The sequence below is a fragment of the Solea solea genome, chromosome 1, assembly GCF_958295425.1.
Source record: "Solea solea chromosome 1, fSolSol10.1, whole genome shotgun sequence".
Taxonomy (NCBI): domain Eukaryota; kingdom Metazoa; phylum Chordata; class Actinopteri; order Pleuronectiformes; family Soleidae; genus Solea; species Solea solea.
The window spans coordinates 20,765,662-20,785,271 of NC_081134.1; the positions used below are offsets into that span (position 1 = coordinate 20,765,662).

At 40.9% G+C, this 19,610-nt stretch overlaps 1 protein-coding gene and 1 long non-coding RNA gene across 2 annotated transcripts; both read left to right on the forward strand.

Moving 5' to 3' along the window:
• The first annotated feature begins 516 nt into the window (after nucleotides 1-516).
• LOC131455609 (major facilitator superfamily domain-containing protein 12-like) lies at nucleotides 517-10,148 on the forward strand. The gene is made up of 11 exons (XM_058623358.1): nucleotides 517-1,096; nucleotides 2,104-2,223; nucleotides 2,618-2,828; nucleotides 2,913-3,027; nucleotides 3,614-3,829; nucleotides 4,475-4,567; nucleotides 4,655-4,747; nucleotides 4,834-5,004; nucleotides 6,118-6,212; nucleotides 6,564-6,694; nucleotides 8,287-10,148. The coding sequence occupies exons 1-11, from the start codon at nucleotides 949-951 to the stop codon at nucleotides 8,331-8,333; spliced, it is 1,440 nt and encodes a 479-aa protein (XP_058479341.1). The 5' UTR covers nucleotides 517-948; the 3' UTR covers nucleotides 8,334-10,148.
• A 5,184-nt stretch (nucleotides 10,149-15,332) lies between these two features.
• On the forward strand, nucleotides 15,333-16,024 carry LOC131467242 (uncharacterized). The gene is made up of 3 exons (XR_009241483.1): nucleotides 15,333-15,632; nucleotides 15,706-15,808; nucleotides 15,898-16,024. It is a non-coding gene; the product is annotated as an uncharacterized LOC131467242 (long non-coding RNA).
• The last annotated feature ends 3,586 nt before the right edge of the window (nucleotides 16,025-19,610 follow it).

The following is a 19,610-nucleotide window of genomic DNA, read 5'->3' on the forward strand; positions in this document are numbered from 1 at the left end:
TAAAATGGTTAAAAAGTTGATTTTGCATAATATGTCCCCTTTAAGATTAAGTCAGGGCAGTGTGACGATTTTCTTCTGAAAACTAAAGGGAACACAAGCATCATTCATTTGATTATTTAATTTATTTAATTGTCATTTTAACACTGTTGGGTGTTTGAAATGGCTGCTGTGCAAAGGGGCCCTTTAATGTATATTTTAACTTTTGAAACAGTGGTATAAAGTTATTATGTCAACTAACTTCAAAAAAAAAAAAAAGCACCTTAATTCAGTTAATTCTGATGCAAGGACTTCTTTAGCTTTAATTTGTTAATTACGCAGCAGAGTAGGAGTTAAGAGTATTACTCACCCCGAGATGATTTCACCCCGAGATGTGTGCGTTCTTGTCAGGCGAACGATCTTTGGCTGTCACGTGAGGAACCTGAACTCGCGAGACTCCAGCTATTGGCCGAGAAGAGCAAAGGAGCATTCTGATTGGTCCAAGACTCTTTGACAGTTTTTTGTTTTTGCTGCGTCATCTATATTATTATTGTTTACATGTGAGTTTTTTTTTTCTTAAATATACGTCTTTTAACGTAATTTGTTCCCGTACTTTGGCTGTTTTGGTGTCTTCTTTCAAAGTCCCTTTTAAAAAACAGGCACGTGTGGAAGCGGCGAGACCGCTCGGACCGTTTGTGTCCGCTCTGCTGTGCCTCTGTGTCGGCGTGTGTTTTTGTGTGTTCCTCCCTTTATTGATGCTCCTCCTGACCCTGACCTGTCTCCACTCACTGTCAGCTGATGTTAAGAGGAGGACACGCCGGTGTGAGTGGACATGTCTCAGTCGGAGACAGCAGGAGGTGACACTTCTACGAGACGCGGACAGAGACGTACATCGGTGTAAAGGGAAGTGAAAGCAGCTGTGTGTGTGTGTGCGCCGAGTTTAGCTCGCGTCGTCGCGTCCACGGTTTTGTGATGGCGGACACGCAGAGGACTCTGTCCGCCTTCAGGCGGCTCAGCTACTCGGTGGGACATGTCCTCAACGACCTGTGTGCGTCTATGTGGTTCACGTACCTGCTGGTGTTCTACCACACAGTGCTGGGATTCCAGAACACCAACGCAGGTCAGTGGCGAACGTTATCGATTAATCGATTCTTTCAACAGGATGGTTAAAATTTGTTTGGTCCACACAAACGTCAGACGAACGTTGCTCAGTGTGTCCCCAGACCTTGAAATTGAAATAACGATGTTTTCAAATGATTTGATGAATTAATTTAGTAATCGATTAATCGTTTCAGCCCTGTTGTCCTAAAGTAAAATATGTGTGTGATATTTAAGGTTTTTGGATAATTTTCAGGTGTCCTACTTTTTCTGAAGTTAATTCGATACAGATTAAGTACACGCTGATCAAACTAGTTGACGATTAATTTAGTATTTGATTAATAATCGATTCATTATTCAGCCATAATACCTAGTACTTAATAACTGATCTTGTTACAGGCAGTAAGATATACTGTTCATACTAAGACCCATTGGGTTCTCAAACTGTGGTACGTGTACCACCAGAGGAAGATTCAGAAATACCGCTCTACTGTAGATACCAGGGTATTATATTAATCTTAGTCTAATGTCACTATACCAGTGTGTGAAGTATTATGTGAGGAAGAGGAGGATGAGGGTGATGAGAGAGAAAATGATCTATACAATAATAGTAAACTTATTTTAAACATAATCAAGATAAAGGTTGGTTTGAATACACTCGGGAATTGCCAGTGTGAGACCAGATAGTTCAGGTTTAGATCTTCTTTTTTTTGTAGAATATTCTAGTCAAAAGGACAGGAACTGCTTTTTCCTCCACTTCAGTTTTTCAGATTTACCTTTGACACCGACAATAAGAAATAAGCCCTGTGACCAAAGACTGTAAAGCTCAATAATAAACCCTATGCATATATAGTATGTAAGCTTTGAGAGGACGCATGCATAATATAAAAGTTACATCACCATAGTCATGTAACAGTAACATTTTTTGGCCTCTAAGGACCCAATTCTAAAATGAAAAACCAAGCATTTGAATAATGTCAAGGCAAAAGAGTCCTTCATTAAGGAACGTGGATATTTGTGTGTGTGCAGGTTTCCTGCTGCTGGTTGGTCAGGTGGCTGATGCCATCTCCACTCCTCTGGTCGGATACGAGTCTGACAAAAGCCCCGGCTGTGGAAACTACGGCAAGAGGAAAACATGGCACCTCGTGGGTGAGAGACACACACACACACACCTAAAAATAGAGAATTCTACTAAAGTTTATTAATTTCCTGCAAAATTAGGCCTTGTCCACACGTAAATGTAAACTATCTTTGTTTTTTAAGATGTTTTCCGCCATTGCTTCAAGAAAATGTGCCTGCCTGCTGCCTGTGGTTTAAATGTACATAACATTTGCCGAGGGCGGAGGTTTGCTCAGCGTCTGTTTTTGCAACCAGTTTTTGCAACCAGTTCCCTGTTACTGAGAAGAGACTGAGACATTTTTTTAGGAACAGTTCTTCACCATTTTTTGCATTTTTTAAGGTAGTTTTTCACTGTATGTTGACATTTATGATTAAATTTGTTGTGTGTGTCCTCTTTTCTCCTATGATTGTGTGTGTTATACAGGCACACTGAGCGTGTTGGTGTCCTTTGCCTTCATCTTTAATCAGTGTCTGGGCTGCGACCTCTACACTCCTCAGTGGGTCAGCCTCATCTACTTCATTCCGTTCATCGTTGTCTTCCAGTTTGGCTGGGCAGCTACGCAGATCTCCCACCTGTCTCTCATTCCGGAGCTGGTCACATGTGAACACGCTAAAGTAGAGCTCACTGCATACAGGTACACAGCCACTTCTGCCAGTTTTTATGCTGGAAGAGATTCCTAAAGAGTTCAAAGTTAATTTGTCCTCTGTGTGTTTTAAAGATACGCGTTCACCGTGATCGCCAACATCACCGTGTACGCCGTGGCCTACCTGCTGTTCCATGTGCAGGCCAATGGCGATGATGAACTGGGACCACAAGACATCCCCATCTTCAGGGTGAGCAGCATCTTCTGACACCTCGTTAAGTTCAAAAAATGACAACTCACTGTGTTTGAAAGTATAAATCCTTGATAATGGCTTTAACTATTGAAAATAGTTCAGGGTTTTTTGAGTAGGTTTCTATGAGAACGTCACTCTCTGGGTCATATGGTTTATTGATAATATTTGGATATTTTAGTCCTGTAGTATTTTATGTCCTGATATAGGAGATGCAGTACAGTATATGTGGATATAAAGCTGCACACAAGTTGTTTTTCTGGACTCGTGAAAAGTCTTCTTTTGAGATGTGAGCGCTTCTCAATCCAGTGTAAATACACTGTAAATAAAATATCTACTTTGTTATCTGTATTAGAAACAATGAAATTGAATTGAAAAGGAACTTTTTTAAATAGAATCTTTTCAATCCCGTGTATTTCTTTATAAATCTAACAGTCTTTAAAACGAGGAAAAGTCATCACAGATTCTCACGATATGACAATATCCTAGGTATAAATGTGTTATTTTTAGGCATGTTTTTGTTCAGTCTGGTTTTGTCTTTTTCTGATCTCTGCTCTGTTAAATCCTTTTTATGTTGGGATTTCAGAACCTGGCGCTGATTGTGCTGGGCGTGGGTGCAGTGTTCTCCGTCTTCTTCCACTTGGGAACCACAGAGTCGCGGCCTGAGACTGCAGGATATGAGAGAGGAGGAGAAGAAGAAGAAGAAGAAGAAGGGGAGCAGAGGCCTCTTCTTCCTCGCCCTAAGACGTCCTCGTCTCTCCTGCAGTGGAAGTGTTGGCTGCAGCAGCCGTCATTCTACCAGGTAGGTAATAAAGTAATCACATTCTATTCTGCAGGGAAACCCCACCTCAGACTGCACAGTCAGGAAAACAACTTTTCTGTTTGGGTTTTTGAATTTAGCAGCTGAAAGGGATGTGGTACTCTCCCCAGGTGTCCCCCCAGGTCATTTCACATGTGCGTTGCACATACAATGCATCTAGTTGTGAATGAGGGACTTCTTTCTCGAAGCTATTGGTTTATTCAGCTGCTTTTGTGTTGGATGTTAAAATCATTTTTGTACTAAACATTAACAAAGAACTGACTGTTTATTTTGAATGTCTATCAAGCTTGTGAAGCTATTGGTTTATTTAAGATTGCTGTACTGGTGCACAGTTATTAAATAAATAAATAAATAAATAAGTAATTCAGTATTTTTACTGTTTATTTAAAAAGAAAAAAAAAAAAAACAGGAAATAAATGTTTTAGTCAAGTCTGATGTTGCCTTGCACAAAATAATGATCCCAGTCTTTTCCACACAATGAGACATTCCGCGCTGTTTTTTTGTATCGGGGATCGGATCGGGATCGGCCGATTCTAAACCTCGAGGTATCGGTATCGGAGGTGAAAAAAGCCGTCCCTAGTGATGAGTTGTCACTCATGAGCTGTATCTGTGACTGTGTCTCTGCAGGTGGCCTTACTCTACATGTCCACCAGATTAATGGTGAATCTTTCTCAGACCTACATTGCAATGTATCTCGTCAACACTCTGGGTCTGCCCAAGGTAACACACACACACACACATTCATTTATTTTTCACGTGTGACGTTCCTTTGTTCCTCAACATTTACCTTTCTTCTCTCACACACAGAACTTCATAGCAACAATCCCGTTAGTCATGTACCTGAGCGGCTTCCTGTCCTCCTTCATCATGAAGCCTGTCACCAAACTGATAGGAAAATGTGTAAGTTAAGGTGTTAACTGGTCTTGCTCGCTGCCGTTTGCTGTCGTTGGCGTTACATTAATGCCTCTCCCTCCTCATTGATCCAGCTCACCTACTTCTTGGGCCTGCTGCTGATCATGGTCTTCTCCTACTGGGTGCTGCTGGACGACCGCATGGATCAGCGGGTGTACGGGGCGGCTGCCCTGCTGGGCGTCGGCTCGGCCACCATCCTGGTCATATCGCTCTCCATGACCGCTGAGCTCATCGCCGACCAGACTGTAAGTGTGTGTGTGTTTGGTGCCTCACAAGATGTCGGGGAAACAGATATTAACGCTCCCTCTCTGCCGCTCCAGCAGTGGTATTTGAGGACGTGTTGGTTGACGCTGTATATAAATCGATGAATCGGCCTATAATTTTCCAGATTGATCAAGTACTTGCTTGGACCAAAAAATGTTGATCAGTGTTTCTCAAATGTCTTGTTTTGTCCACAAACTAAAATGATTCAGTTTTAAAGATGTCTTTCTTGTTTTATGGAGAAAAAAAGAAACCATGAAACCAAGAAATTGAAAAGTGAAAAGTATTACTAGTGAAAGTATTTACCACACTCACAAGATCCCGTCAGGAGTCACAGTCGGAACTCTCAGCTATTTAAAGTTCAGGATGTCCTGTACACAACTTCCTATGTTGTAACTACAAGTTCACAAGTTCTACTTAAACACAGCAGTAGACAAAACACTCGTTTTCAGCAGAAAATTGTTTAAAAGTAAGGCTTTCGATAAGACTCGATTTAATGAGTCACCCCATTCTGTTTAATGGGGTGGAGTGGCTCAGTGGTTAAGACTGGTACCCTGTGTGCGAAAGACATCATGGTCGCAATGGTTGCAAGTTCGACTCCACTCCTGGCTGATTGTACTCAATTCCATTGTAAGTCGCTTTGGATAAAAATGTCTGCTAAATGACATGTAATGTAATGTAATGACTGTAAAAAAATTGTAGAAATTCTCCTGTCGCTGAGAACTGTGACGTTCAGCTACTTTGGTTCCCACTCGTATCTGTGCACGTTCAACTCTGTTAAAAGAAAACAAGAGTGAAAACACAGCTACTGGAAAGGAATGTGAGTTCGAGTGTGGATTTTGTGAGACACACGGACACGGACGTGGACCGTGACTGTGATATGAGCTGATCCATGGCCGTGTAACGTGCCTGTGAGGCTGTGTCCCGACTCTCTGCAGACGCAGTGTACAGAAAGTATGACTCAGTGTCACTTGTCATCAGTATGATATTTATATCAGTATATTTCACATCAGCCGTCATGACTGTGATGACTATAACTGACACTCAAGTGTTTCTTACTGGACCTGTTTTTTGTTTTTTTTTAAACTCTACTGCAGCAAAGCGGAGCCTTTGTTTACGGAGCCATGAGTTTCACAGACAAGGTGGCAAACGGAGTGGCAGTGATGATCATCCAGACACTGCATCCCTGCCAGTTAGTACACACGCACACACACACACACACACACACACACACACAATCTCAGCTGACAAAGGGCAAAATGCGTGTCACACCCAGGACAGAGGGGCTCTTGAAACTTGAAATTAATTTGGACAGCCTAAACTGAACCTGAAATTCCAGTTCCTCAGAAATGAGGAGCCTTGGTAGGTTTTGGTCTTCACGAGGACAACTAGTCCTGACAGGGTTAGTGTTTATGACAGAAAAAGGTCCTTAAAGTGCTAACTATGTAATGTTCACACTGCTCATACACTATCAGAGAGAGGTTTGAGTTAAAGTAAATGATCTGATGACTCACTGTTCTCTCTCTGTCTGTCTGTCTGTCAGTACTGTGGTGTGTTGTCCAGACTGTGTGTGGTTCTATCACTATGTCATGGTCATAGTGACCGGAGGCGTGGCTGTTGTCGCAGCGGTGGCCCTCTGCACCATCTTCATCTGGCCAATCAGGATCAGACCACGTGAGTTCTTCTGCTACAACAATAAATCAGTGTTTGTGTGCTCAGGCAGCGAGCCACAGTTCTGTTTGGATGCGTGAAATGTTATATAACGGTACATTAAATGTGTGTATGTACAGTATGCTCTGCAAATCAATTCTGCATGGATTGGATTGTGTGCGCAACTGTGTTTACATGCAACTTCCCACGTTCATGAACACGCCACGAGCTGTCCAATTAACTGTTGCGATATGTGTGACGCGTCACGCAAACGTTAGGGCCATCGGAAACGAAACGGAAGCGACTGGAGGAGTAAATAAAACATTTGAGGGACCGTCATGTGTGGTTCCTTTTAGGGCTGCAACTAACGATTATTTTGATAATCAATTAATCTGTAGATTATTTTTTAGATTAATCAATTATTAATTGCATAAAAAGGAAAAAAACACTTTCTCTCTCTCTCTCTCTCCCCCCATTGCTTCAGTTTCTGTTATGAAGAAATTAAGGATTCGTGTGAAGCTGTCTCTACGACGTCACGTTGCACACAGTTATTCCGCTAATTATAGTCAAACGTTACCACCCTTTTCAGCAATTTTAAAAACAAACATTTAAAACAAACAGAATAACCCTCTGTTTTCTCCAGTTTTGTGATAGTGTTAAATTGTGATAAATATAAAGATAAGTGATAAATTACCGTGAATCTCCTTCCCCCACGGCTCCAGCCTGCTTCCTCTGCAGGTGCTCGTACAGCGATGTTGTGCTGCCGTGCCGTGCGAGCAACTTGGCTCGTACATTTTTCTCTCTGCTAATGCTGTTCTCTGCTGTGTCCGCCATCTTTCAAACACTTCTTCCAGAATCATGTCACATGAGCTACATAAGGCGTGGCATTGGTTCTCTTCTTCTTCTTTTACGGCAGTCGGCGTCCATCTTAATGACACTTACTGCCCCACATTAGGGGATAGCAACTGTATGTGTAATAATGTAGACCCAACTAATCGATTATTAAATTTGTTGGCAACAATTTTAATAATCACTTTTAATGGATTTAATCGATTAGTTGTTGCAGCCCTAGTTCCATTAATGTCCTCTGTGGCACTGACGGCCTGCTCACAGTAACATGAATGTCATAACATGTACGCTGGCATTAGCCTGGCATCTCTGTGGCAGGAACAAGGAAAGGGTTTGAACTTTAGTTCACTTTAGCACAAAATATAAAGACATAAACTCAAGGAAATAAGAAAAAGCTGAGATGAGTTCAGGTAAAGCCACTAAAGACTGAATGTCGGTAGAAGTATTTTGTTTTCTATGAAACCATAAACACGGACCTTCATGAGCATTTCAGAGTCATCATGTCTGAATAGAAAATGTTTTTTTGTGAACATTTCAAATGTTTTTCCTTCTCCTTAATTAATGTTCAAAAAGTAAAAACTGAACCAAACCGTGACCAAAAACCGCAATACTAGTGTGTACATATATATGCTGTATATACATATGTGTAAGGTAAACTCATAGCTGCTTCTCATTTGTGTCTGAGTCCTGATTATAAAATGTCTTCTGTGTGTGTGTGTGTGTGTGTGTGTGTGTGTGTGTGTGTGTGTGTGTGTGTGTGTGTGTAGGTGGTGTATCAGATGTCTCTGATAATCAAGCTGCCAGGATCAACTAATAACTCCGCCCCCTGCTCTGTCCTCCTCCTCCTCCTCTCACATTTACACCCGAACCTTGTTTTCCCATCATTTCCCCCCCAAAAAACAACACTTTTTTAAATGATGACACAGATAATCAGGAGAATATCAGTGAGAGGCACAGAGGATTAGACGCTAAAGTTTATTACGATGTTAATCCCATCCTCCATGAAGAACCCAGGGACCAAACTCCAGATTAAATAACCCTCATGTCAGTGCAGGGGTCAGAGGGTCACTGACAGGAACATGTTTTTGCTCCACATATTATTTTAAGACAAACACACTACAGTGTTTCAGCAATTTTGATCTCAGAAAACTTGATAAATGTTACTGAGTCACTACAACTTTATTTTTTCATGTTGGAAAACACACTAAAGCCCCTTTTCCACATATGGTCCTGCTGCTGCTGTCGCCTCGCCACAGCACGCCACGGGTTAGGTTTAAGTTGGTTTTCCACTACAAAAAAAGTAACAACTCAATGTGGGCGGAGTCCTCACTGCACGGCTGCATGAAACTGCGGCAGTCTGGCATTGTATCGCCTCAGCTCACTTGGAACCTTGCCAGAGCGGGTACTAAAAAAAAGCACCTGGTACCAGGTACTATGCTAGTGGAAACACACCTTAGCCTTAATGCAGAGTCGAGTCAAGTCGAGCTGGTGGAAACGTGCCATAAAACATTAGGAAGAATAAGATGCTACCTCCTTGACTTTTATATTAGCGCCCTCACCAACTACTTTTAAAAAACATATACATTTATTTTTCACACGATTATCTACATTTGCTGAACATATAAAATATTATGTCAATTTCACTACCAAGCAAAAAAAGTCCAATACTGTCACATCTCACAAATGGTGAGTCCCAGTTTTGACACTGTGAATGGAACACCCCAAAAAACACGCACATTTGACATATTTATGATTAAAACGGCTACTTATTGATTATCTGTTACAGCTGTATTTGGTATATCAGTGGGAAATGATGGTGGAAAAAAGAAGGCTCCAGGGTCACATGACAGAGAGACATGTGATGAGGGTGATGGTGGTGGTGATGATGATGATGAGCGACTTCGGGGTCAGGAAATGAGAAGAAAAAAAGGACCATTTTAAAATTATGGGACAAGAAACTACGCACAAGTATAAACCACTATGTTTACATACGCACAGACCTTCAGTGGTCACATGACAAACAACCGTGAGCTTCACAGCTGGACTGTCATGAGGGGGAGGAAGAGGAGGAAGGCCTTGTTTCAACGCACTGGTGGCACTTACAAAAACAGACCTTTACACTCGAGTGTGACTGATCGGCACATTCAGCGTTTCTCTGCTGCTGCTGCTGAGTCACTGCAGCCTCGCGGCTTCGCGGCTGCACAGAAAAGAAACTTGGTGCGTTTCTGGGAAAACATGGATCAATTTATCATGGGGTGTTTTTTTATTATTGTATCTGTTTAAATCGTATGGAATATGATGATGAATGCAAAGTATTTTTATATAATGATATATAATCAAAGCTTGATACAACCAAACTTTAAAGGGATCAACCCCAACATTAATCATTATGTGTGCTTTAGTGAATGTGGATATAAGAGAATGTCTGGTAGAGGATCAGAACAGACACCAGGCTGCAACTAACTCAACTTATCTGTCAATTGTTTTCTCAATTAATCAGTGTTTTACCAAACCTGGTTAGTTTTTCCATCTCATGTGCGCTGGGTTTTTGTTTTTCATGATCTGATTCTGTGTTGTTGTTGTTGTCGTCATGACAACGTCTTTCATAAAGGGACTTGCGTGAAATCAGCCCCTCGTGTCTGTGTGTGAAATGACTTGGGTGCTTGTTCACTGCTGCCCAGTGTGGTCAGTTTGTGTTACTGGTGTGACACGGAAGTTGCAAAATAACACATTTGAACTTTACATATGGAGGCACAGCGGTGGATCGACTACTCACTGATTTTCTCTGTGGAGGGACTTTGGTGTGGGAGAGTGAGTGGTTTACAGACTTTCAGCAGCTTTTTTTCAGATGAAAGTGATGAAAACAATGTTTTTTCACATGACACGACGACTCTTCTGCCTCAGTGAACACACATGAAGAGGAGAGAGAGAGAGAGAGAGACTCACCTGTCAATCACATGATCTAGTGAATGTCCTATGAATGTCATGTGACGTTATGAAACACTTTATCAGGCGAGAGTGACATATTAACAACAACAGGAGGAGGAAGAGGGTTTCCAGAGAGTTTCCTGTTTGACTGGTCGCTCTAATCAAACAGCAGATTGTGTTTGTCAGCAGCACAACTTTAAATGTTTACAACAGATTTTTATGAAAAGATGAGAAGATATTAAGGTGAAAGTGCTGCTGGGTCACACACAGGTGCTCTACTGTAATATATATATTACTATATATATATATATATATATATATAAGAATATAAGAATGTTTTGTAGAAACAGTCACAACACCTTTATTTTAACTGGTTTCTCCTCCAGTTGTTCACTCCAGGCACCATGGGAATATAATCCCTGAAATTGATGTCTGCGTGAGACAGACTCCATCATCAAAACTCATGTTCATGCAGTTACGAAACATTCATTTTTATAATTCTACTATTTAGCTCCACCCACAGTGGCTGAAAAAACACATTACAATGACTTGTTTAAACCTTGCTTTTTTATTTTTATGTATGTTTTATGGCATTCCTCCTAGTGCCACAAGAGGGAGCTCCTGTACCAACGCTGTTTGAGAACAGTGACGACAGAGGGACAGTTCAGGGTTGTGTTTTTCTTTAAAGTTCTATTCACAAACACAGTCTTATGCTGAGTGAAAGGTTGTTGTTGCCGTGACCTGCATTTCAATAATTCTGGTCCTGGTCTTTGGAACGGCCCCCTGAGAGACCTGAGGGCAGCAGAGAGTGTCGATATCTTTTTTTTCTTTTTTCTCATCTTTTGTCGCTCATAGTACCTCATTTATTTAGTATGTTTACTACCGATTTTATGTAGTAGAATACGAGTAACAAAGACAGTTGGAGGAAATGCAGTGGAGTAAAAGCACAAGTTGCCAGAAATAAAGCAACAAAGTAACGTACAGATATGAATTTTGTACTTCAGTTCAGTAACAAAGTACACAGTTACAGCTGTTCCTCGGTATACAGTCTCAAGACATAACATTGAATTTCATCCTATTCCTGGAGTCCAGAATAACCTTAAACGCCTCTAAACCTTTTTAAAAAAAAAAAGAACATTACAGGAGCTTGATTTAAAAATAAAAATAATCAAAAAATCAACTTCAACTCTACTTTCAAGGAAAGAAATTTGACCCATGATCCACAAGTGAAAAATAAGTGAGGAGGCCAATGTGGAAAAACCTGTACAATTATAATTGATGTATATATAATATTTAATGTCCTACTTCAATTGTCTGTTACTTTTTTAAAGATACTAACTGCAGGAAACATGTATGTGCGTAACGTCGCGACTTATTTACAGCCGTTTATGGAATCCCTCGCCAGATCCTGTTCTCACAACTTGAATCTGGAACTACTGCTCGGACATGAGCGACTGCCGAGTATGGAACACAAACACTCGGTAAACAAATCCATCTCCAAGAGAGGTTTGGTAAACTATAATTAAACGTATATACATAATTCCCAACTAAAAGGTTGGGAAAATGTGTTTGGGAACCCCAAAAATGACCCGACCCAGTGCTCGAGAATCATTGGTTTAGCCGACATGATGCACATTACTGTGTTTGTTGTCTCACAGGTTTCAGGTTCATGTCATTTAAATCCTCACACATCTCTGTCTCTTTTCATGCAACTAAAAAGCCCAAACTGCGTCCATCTGTGTCCATTTTTTTGGACACTGATGGACACCACAGGACTGGATGAGGAGAAGAGAAGTTTGTTTTTCACCTTCTCTTGGGAGCTTTCGTTGCTTTTTTGTTTTTGTTTTTCTTTTGTCTGTTTGTTGAAAGGATTATGTAAAATCTACTGGTTTTATTGTTCCTTGAACTCATGAACTTTTTCAGCAGGTCAGGAAAAGGTCTGTTGTTCTTCCTTTAACACTGAGAGATGGTTCCGTTCCCTGCTTTTGTTTCATGAATTTTGTAAGAGTAATCAAAAAGTTGGGCATATAAAGAATCCATGAAGACGTCTTTTCATTATACATTTCTAGCTGGACTCTCGTCCATGATTGATAGTACCTGTTACCTGGTGCCATCGATGGACTAAAATGTGACCTTGATGGACTGCCGTCCCCTGATTGGTCAGAGAGAGTGGCCACTGGTTGACACAAAAATCAAACACATGCACAAAATACACCGTGGTCCGTCGACGATGGTGCAGACTGACGAGAGGATTCAGATAAAAACAACGTTGCAGCATGTTGAGGACATACTATGAAGTAATGTTAATCAACGCGACTGATACTCAAACCGAGTCGACTAGATCTAGATCTGAATAATGGAGTGCTATATATGGACAAAAGTATTAAGTGTTGAATTCAATGAAGGACAATCTTCATGCGTCAGCAGACCAAGACAATTTAGATACTGTAAATGCTATGCTTCCAACTTCACGGCATCAGTTTGAGGAAAGTCCTTTTCTATTCCAACATGACTGTGTTAACAGTGCACAAAGCAAAGACATTAAGTTTGATGTGGAACTTGAACCCTGACCTCAACCCTATCGAGAACCTTTGGCATGAACTGGAACAGAGATTGTGGGCCAGGCCTGATCGTCCAAACCTCAGTTTTTTTGGTTCATTTCTTTCGACAACAATAAGTTTTCCTTTACCTTTGTTAACCAGTTTCGGGGTGTATCTTCCGCCTTCCTCAGAACTGTCACCTGCTGTTAGGTGGTGCAGTGCCTTATCAGCTGTTATGGTTTCAGGTTTGACGGGTCGATCACGCCTCCTGCTCCCAGGACGGCCCTTCAGGTGTGTGACAATGTGTACGCTCCCTCATCCTGATTTCATCGTCCCGTACGTTTTCTTATTATTTTGTGGGTGTCGGTGTTCTTCTGTGTGATTGACTCTGGGTCTCTTCCCAATTCATGACAGCGTTCTGTCATTTGCAGTGATCTGAAATTCGATGCTGATTTTCAGAATTTTCCTTGTATGCTTTTTCAACCAGACAGCCTGGGAGGCGTGATCAAGCCGTCAAATCTGACAGGAAGATCACGCCTCCGTAACAACGGCTGGTAACCTAACATCAGGTTACAGTTCTGAGGAAGGCGGAAGGTACGCGCCGAAACTGGTTAACAAAGGTAAAGGAAAACTCACTACTGTGTCTAAAAAAATGGAAAGTTCAATCAGAAGACATCGTGAACTTTCACATCATAGTGCCTGACTTGAAAATCAAGAGTGGAAGCTGTTCTAGATGCAAGATGTGTGCGTGGGTTTTCTGCGGGTTCTCCGGTTTCCTCCCACAGTCCCCAAAAAACATACAGATTTGGGGATTAGGCAAATTGGACACTCTAAATGGACTGTAGGTGTTGAAAGTGAATGATTGTTTGTCTCTGTGATGGACTGGTGAGCTGTCCATGGTGTGACCCTCGCCTTTCGCTGCATGTCAGCTAGGATTGGCACCAGCGACCCTCATGTGGAGGATAAAGTGCTAGAAGAGTGAGTGAGTATAAAACTAAGCAAACACACAAGTCACAAACACTCATGGTTCTTTTCTTTGTTTAGCATGTAAATGGTCCTGCCATAAAAAGTGTTCTTTAGCCTGGTTGCTCTCAGTGTCCTCAGGCACAGACACCAAACCACTGTCACTCTTGTTTTTTTAACCTTAAGGACATTTGTCCTGATTTGGAACACAACCTCATAAATCATGTTCGGACTACGAATGGGGACGCACCACAGTCCTAATAGTCTTCATGATTTTAGTTTGCTTTTCAGTCTCAAGAATAGCATTAAATCCCACTGCTACGATTATGTCAAAGTGCAAAGCCACAAAATCCATTCAATGAACTTCATCAATGGTCAGATGTGAAACTTGCAACAGAATATAAAAGTTATAAGGAGGTCATTAAAGGAGAGTGAAAAAAGAGAGATATAATAAAGTACATAATACAGGCCTTTATGCGAACAGGGTAATTTTAGTTAACGAAAACTAAAATAACAATATTTGTTAACTGAAATAAAGTTAAAAACTATGAGTTTTAAAAAAGAATGCTGACTAAGTGAAACTGAAATTGTAGTGCCAATTTTAATGATTCAGGTTTTTTTAATTTATTTCGAAAAGGTTGTATTTTCATTCATAATTTAAAAAAAATTCAATTTGTTTTTGTTTACAAAGTCGGACATAAAGCTGTGCAAGTTAAACACAATATGTGTATTATTATTATTATTATTATTATTGTTATTATTATTATTTATGCTATATTCCTGTTTGTCTTTGATTTTTACCTTTCACACTAACTGCATCCAACCTCAGCACGATGGTTTGCACTTCAGGCTACTTTCTTGTAGACTTTTCTATTTGATTCAGGGATGGTTGTTCATGTTTTTAAATGCCATCGTTTGTTGGGGTTTTATGACACACACAATAATAACATGAATAACAAACTAAAACTAACGAAAAAGGTGATGTTAAACAAAGTTTAACCCTTTAATGTGAGCGTATCGCCAATGACATGTTTGCACAAGTGCACTTTGCATTTCTGTCATCACTTGACAGTTTGTGCTGTCGGGAAAAAAATCCCAATGGCTTCTGAAAAGCTGAGCCGTTGCACGTTGAAGCCAAACATGCGGTTATTCTGCAGTCATTTCACTCGCACTTTTGTAGGAAGCTGGCGAATCAGCGTCTTTGTCACCAGAGAGACAGTTAGAATAAAATGCCGTACACAGTTTTAAATTTTTTTTATTGGATATATGTTTTATACTGTTCAAAATTCTAATTTATCATTAAAATCAATTTCCATTTTTTGTTTATCTTCATTTTAAATAGTTGATGGGTTATTACACTATTTTTACACTTTAACTGCCTGATGTTCAAAGTTATTTGTCAAAAATCACTTATTCGGAGGACTTTTTTCTGACATTGTGAGGCTCAGGTGTTTAAGTGTTAAACAAACGTCAACTGGACTTACTAAAATTTAGACATACATTGGACACAAAGTCCCTCCTCTCGCCTGTTTAACCCCTCCCCTCGTCCCGGGTTGAGCTGTTAAATAAGACGAACTCTCATGAACGTCTCATCATCACTCTGGAGCAACACTTTCCAGAAGCGAGAATGTCTCTTTGCCGCGTGGCCATCATGGTTCTCGTCGTTGTCCTGCTGCTTTATGGTGAGTCTAACAGATACAAAATGTACAGACTGAAGGATTTTTTGTGCAAACAAATCAAAAAACTTGACTTTAGTTGCAGAGACTGAGGCTTGCCGAAGACCTGGAATATGTAAATCCAGGTGTGGCATTTATGAAATAAGGTCAACAAAGTTTTCCTATTGTCCTTCTGACAAAGTGTAAGTTGAGTTGCAGCAATTCTAATATACATGTATTTGTTTGTATAGTGTGATGATATGAATGTTTTAACACTGTTTTTTAACACTAGATGTTGCTATATGTGGGGCTAATCCATCCGTGCTACTATGAGACTCACCTGGAATCAGATGTCGTGGAGGATTCTGGATTCTTGTGCAGCTCAAATGACTGAGATGGAATAAAAATATTGGATTGGATTTTTGTGTGACAATATTTGGTCATACATCTGCACGTCGTGTTTAAACATTTGTTTGTATGAGACCTGCTGTGTGATATAATGTGGTTTATGAATCAAATCAGATCACACGCGCCTAAAAAAAAGGTGGAATTCAATGAGACTTCAGAAAAAATAAGCAAGCATCTTTATTTGTCATTATACAACAACAACTGGTATTGCACAACGAAACGTCGAGGTCAGATGGAGGGTTGAGCAGAGCCGATGCGACTGAGCGCGGTGCCACAAGGGACCAACCCTAACATGTTTTGATGGTGAGAGCCCGGGGGAAACCCACGCAGACATAGGGAGAAAATGCAAACTCCACACAGAAAGGTCCCAGACCAGGAATTGAACCCAGCACCTTCTTGCTGTGAGGAAAGATACGTCAGAAACGCATAAAAACAAAATATAATGTGACAAATAAGAGAGAAGCGGTGCAATAGAAGAAGCCAGGTTCTCCAGGTCATCCTAGTAAAGTAATAATATAATAAAAATCATCATATTTTGCCCTTTATCCCATCAATGTCTCAACTGTTGAGGCCAATAATTCTCACTTGGGTAAATATATATATATATATATGTATATATGTATGTATGTATGTATGTATATGTATATATATATATATATATATATATATACTATATATGTATAAATAAGCTAAGTCAAATAATAATAGTAATATAATGTAATACAAATCATTATATTTTGAGTTTTATCTCATTATTTTCAGTAGTTTTGTAAAAACAAAGGAGGCACAATACAGGGTTAGTGCTTCAGTAGAAAGTGAGACACAGACGCTGTCCCTCTGTGTGGAAAGGCTGCAGATGTCTCTGAGGACCTCTGCTGGTCAACAAAACAATAAAAAGAAAGCACAACAGAGACTTCATGTCCTCAGAGTGCTTATGTGGAGGCTCATAAGGCAGACGTGGGCCACATGCTTTTATTTTAAAGCAATTTAAAAAATTTTAAAATAACAAGGTCATAAGGTCTGCAGGAAAGATCACCGGCTGTCCCCTGGAGGAACCTCCCACCTCCGGTCACCAACTCTTTGAAGTGTCGCCACGTGACAGAGCTGCTAAAAACACAACAGCACCAGAATCAGAGGCAGTTTCTTCCCCACAGCCATCAGCTCACTGAATAAACCAGTTTAATGACTACAATTTAGAAGAGATGTGCAAATGTCAGATCGTACCTAACTCAACAGGCTACGCAGCTCCTAGCACAGGCACTGGTCGTCTCCCGCCTTGACTACTGCAGAGCCCTCTGCTGTGAAACCACTACAGATAGTCCAGAACACGGTGGCGTGTCTGGTCTTCAATCAGCCTCAATGGGAACAATGAGCTCTACTAGCTGCAGGCTGCCCTCAGCCGCCCGCATCAAAGCCTACAAAGTGCTACAAAGGCTTATGTTACCCCTCGACTGCTCCATTCAAGGTGTGTCGTGTGGCAGTGCCAACACCCCGCACAAGACAGTCCAGACTCTTTTCATGTACCTACCAAGCACTACCAGAACAGGGTCGGTAGTGCTGTCTATCTTCAAGAAGTTCTTGAAAACCCAGCTCTTCCGAGAGCATCTTCTGTCCTAGCACTTACCCTCTACCCTCTATCCCTCCCCTGCACCATCTCCTTCTGCACTTCCAGATCCACCTCAGCACTCTCACCCTCCATCAGTCCTTCCTATCTAGAGGAGTTCTTTGTAAATGTGCACCAAATTGAGCAAATAATCAGTTTGGTTGTAACAGCCTGCTGGCAGTGTAATCCCTTTTGTGTGAGATTAGACATTGTTCGGGGCAAGCAGAGGCCCAATAACACTAGATTTTTGGTCAGTTTTACGTCCATTTATCCCAAAACGTTATCGCTGTGGACGTTTTTGCAACACTTCCTCTAGTTTGGCGGAGAGACTTCAGGTCACTGTCTGGAGCCTTCCTCTGCTGATACCTAGAGTCGATCTTTGGAAAGACTGTGTACTTGAGTTATCAACCCTTTGCCCCATTAGGTTCAACAAAGATCTAATGAGGAACTCTGTACCATCATTACTTTGGAGCCACAATTCCAGAAGGGAGAATGTGTCTTTATCGTGTGGCCGCCACGGCTCTCTTCGTTCACCTTGCCGCTTCATGGTAGGTTTACAGTATCTGGCAGGAGCAGTGACATGTATTATCTCATAATGTCCTGGCAACAGTGAGTGTATTTTCTTTTCTCTAAGGTTTTAAACATCAACTTACAAGTGTGTGTTTTTGTGTCGGGGTGTGAAAGTTTAACAGTGGCATAGAATATGAGCTATTTTGAATTTTATTTGAACATTCAAATGTCCAAATACTCATATTTATTTATTTTCTTAACAGGAAGAAATCTCTGACAGAACCAGGCTCAGAGATGTGCAGCCATCTGCCTCGACCAATTGGGGTGAAAGCAAAATGGGGGACAGAGGAGAGGTGGGGGACAGAAAGGGGGGAGCGAAAGGACAAGAGGGAGACAGAAGAGAGACCAGGAGCAGATACACAACAACTGTATCAAGTTACAAGTTTATACAGTCAATGTTTATGTACTGTTTATAGCAATACAATGCAATTTATATAAGCAGCAGCAGAGAGTGTTGATAAAAATTATACTGATAACAACTTTTATAGCACAATAATAATGGTGATGATATGTATGATAGCAATATCCTCGAAAACTGGATCTGGATCCTGCAACCTGGAGGATTGGAACATCCTGATAATAATGAGTTACAGTAATCTAATCTAGATGTAACAAAAGCATGAACTAGTGTCACATGGCAGTTGGAACTGGTTTGATTCTTATTGTATATTTTAAGGGTTTTTGCATGGTTTTATTTATCAGTGTGTTTTAAGTTTTTATTGCATGTTTTTAGAAATGTCCCACTGCCTGTGAACGCACCATAGGATGGTGAACAGGAGCCAATCGTCGGCGGAGGAGTCCAGAGAAACCTGACACCGCCGCAGCGATCCTCCTCTGGACCCATGTGACACAACTGTCCCGGTCTGACAAACTTTGAAGACTTTTCTTTTAAGAACAGAGACTTCTCTTTTTGTGGACATGAACATGGTTACCTGGTTAACCCTCATTTACAGTTTTATCATTGTATTGTTGACTCCACTGAAAAGAATAACTGTGAATAAATCATTGTGTGCGCCAGCATCTATTGTTTTGCCCTCTGTTCAATAAGCGATACCGACACAGCGTGCTCTCCCCCGATACCACTCAGAACCTGCACCCATTTCAATAATTATCTCCCTTCAGTATTGTTTACACTCCCCACCCGTTACACTAGTTTTTCAGCGTCCTGTAAGGACAGAATGTTTCTAATTTTCATAATGTTCCGCAGGTGGAAGAAGGCTGTTCTGGAAATTAGTTTTATGTGTGAATCAAATGACATTTCCTGGTCAAAAGTAACTCCAAGGTTCCTCACAGTGGAACTGGAAGCCAGGGTGATGTCATCTAAAGTGACAATGTGATCAGAAAGTTTTTCTCTGAGGTGTTTAGGGCCGAGTATAATGACCTCAGTTTTTTCTGAGTTTAAAAGTAGAAAGTTACAGGTCATC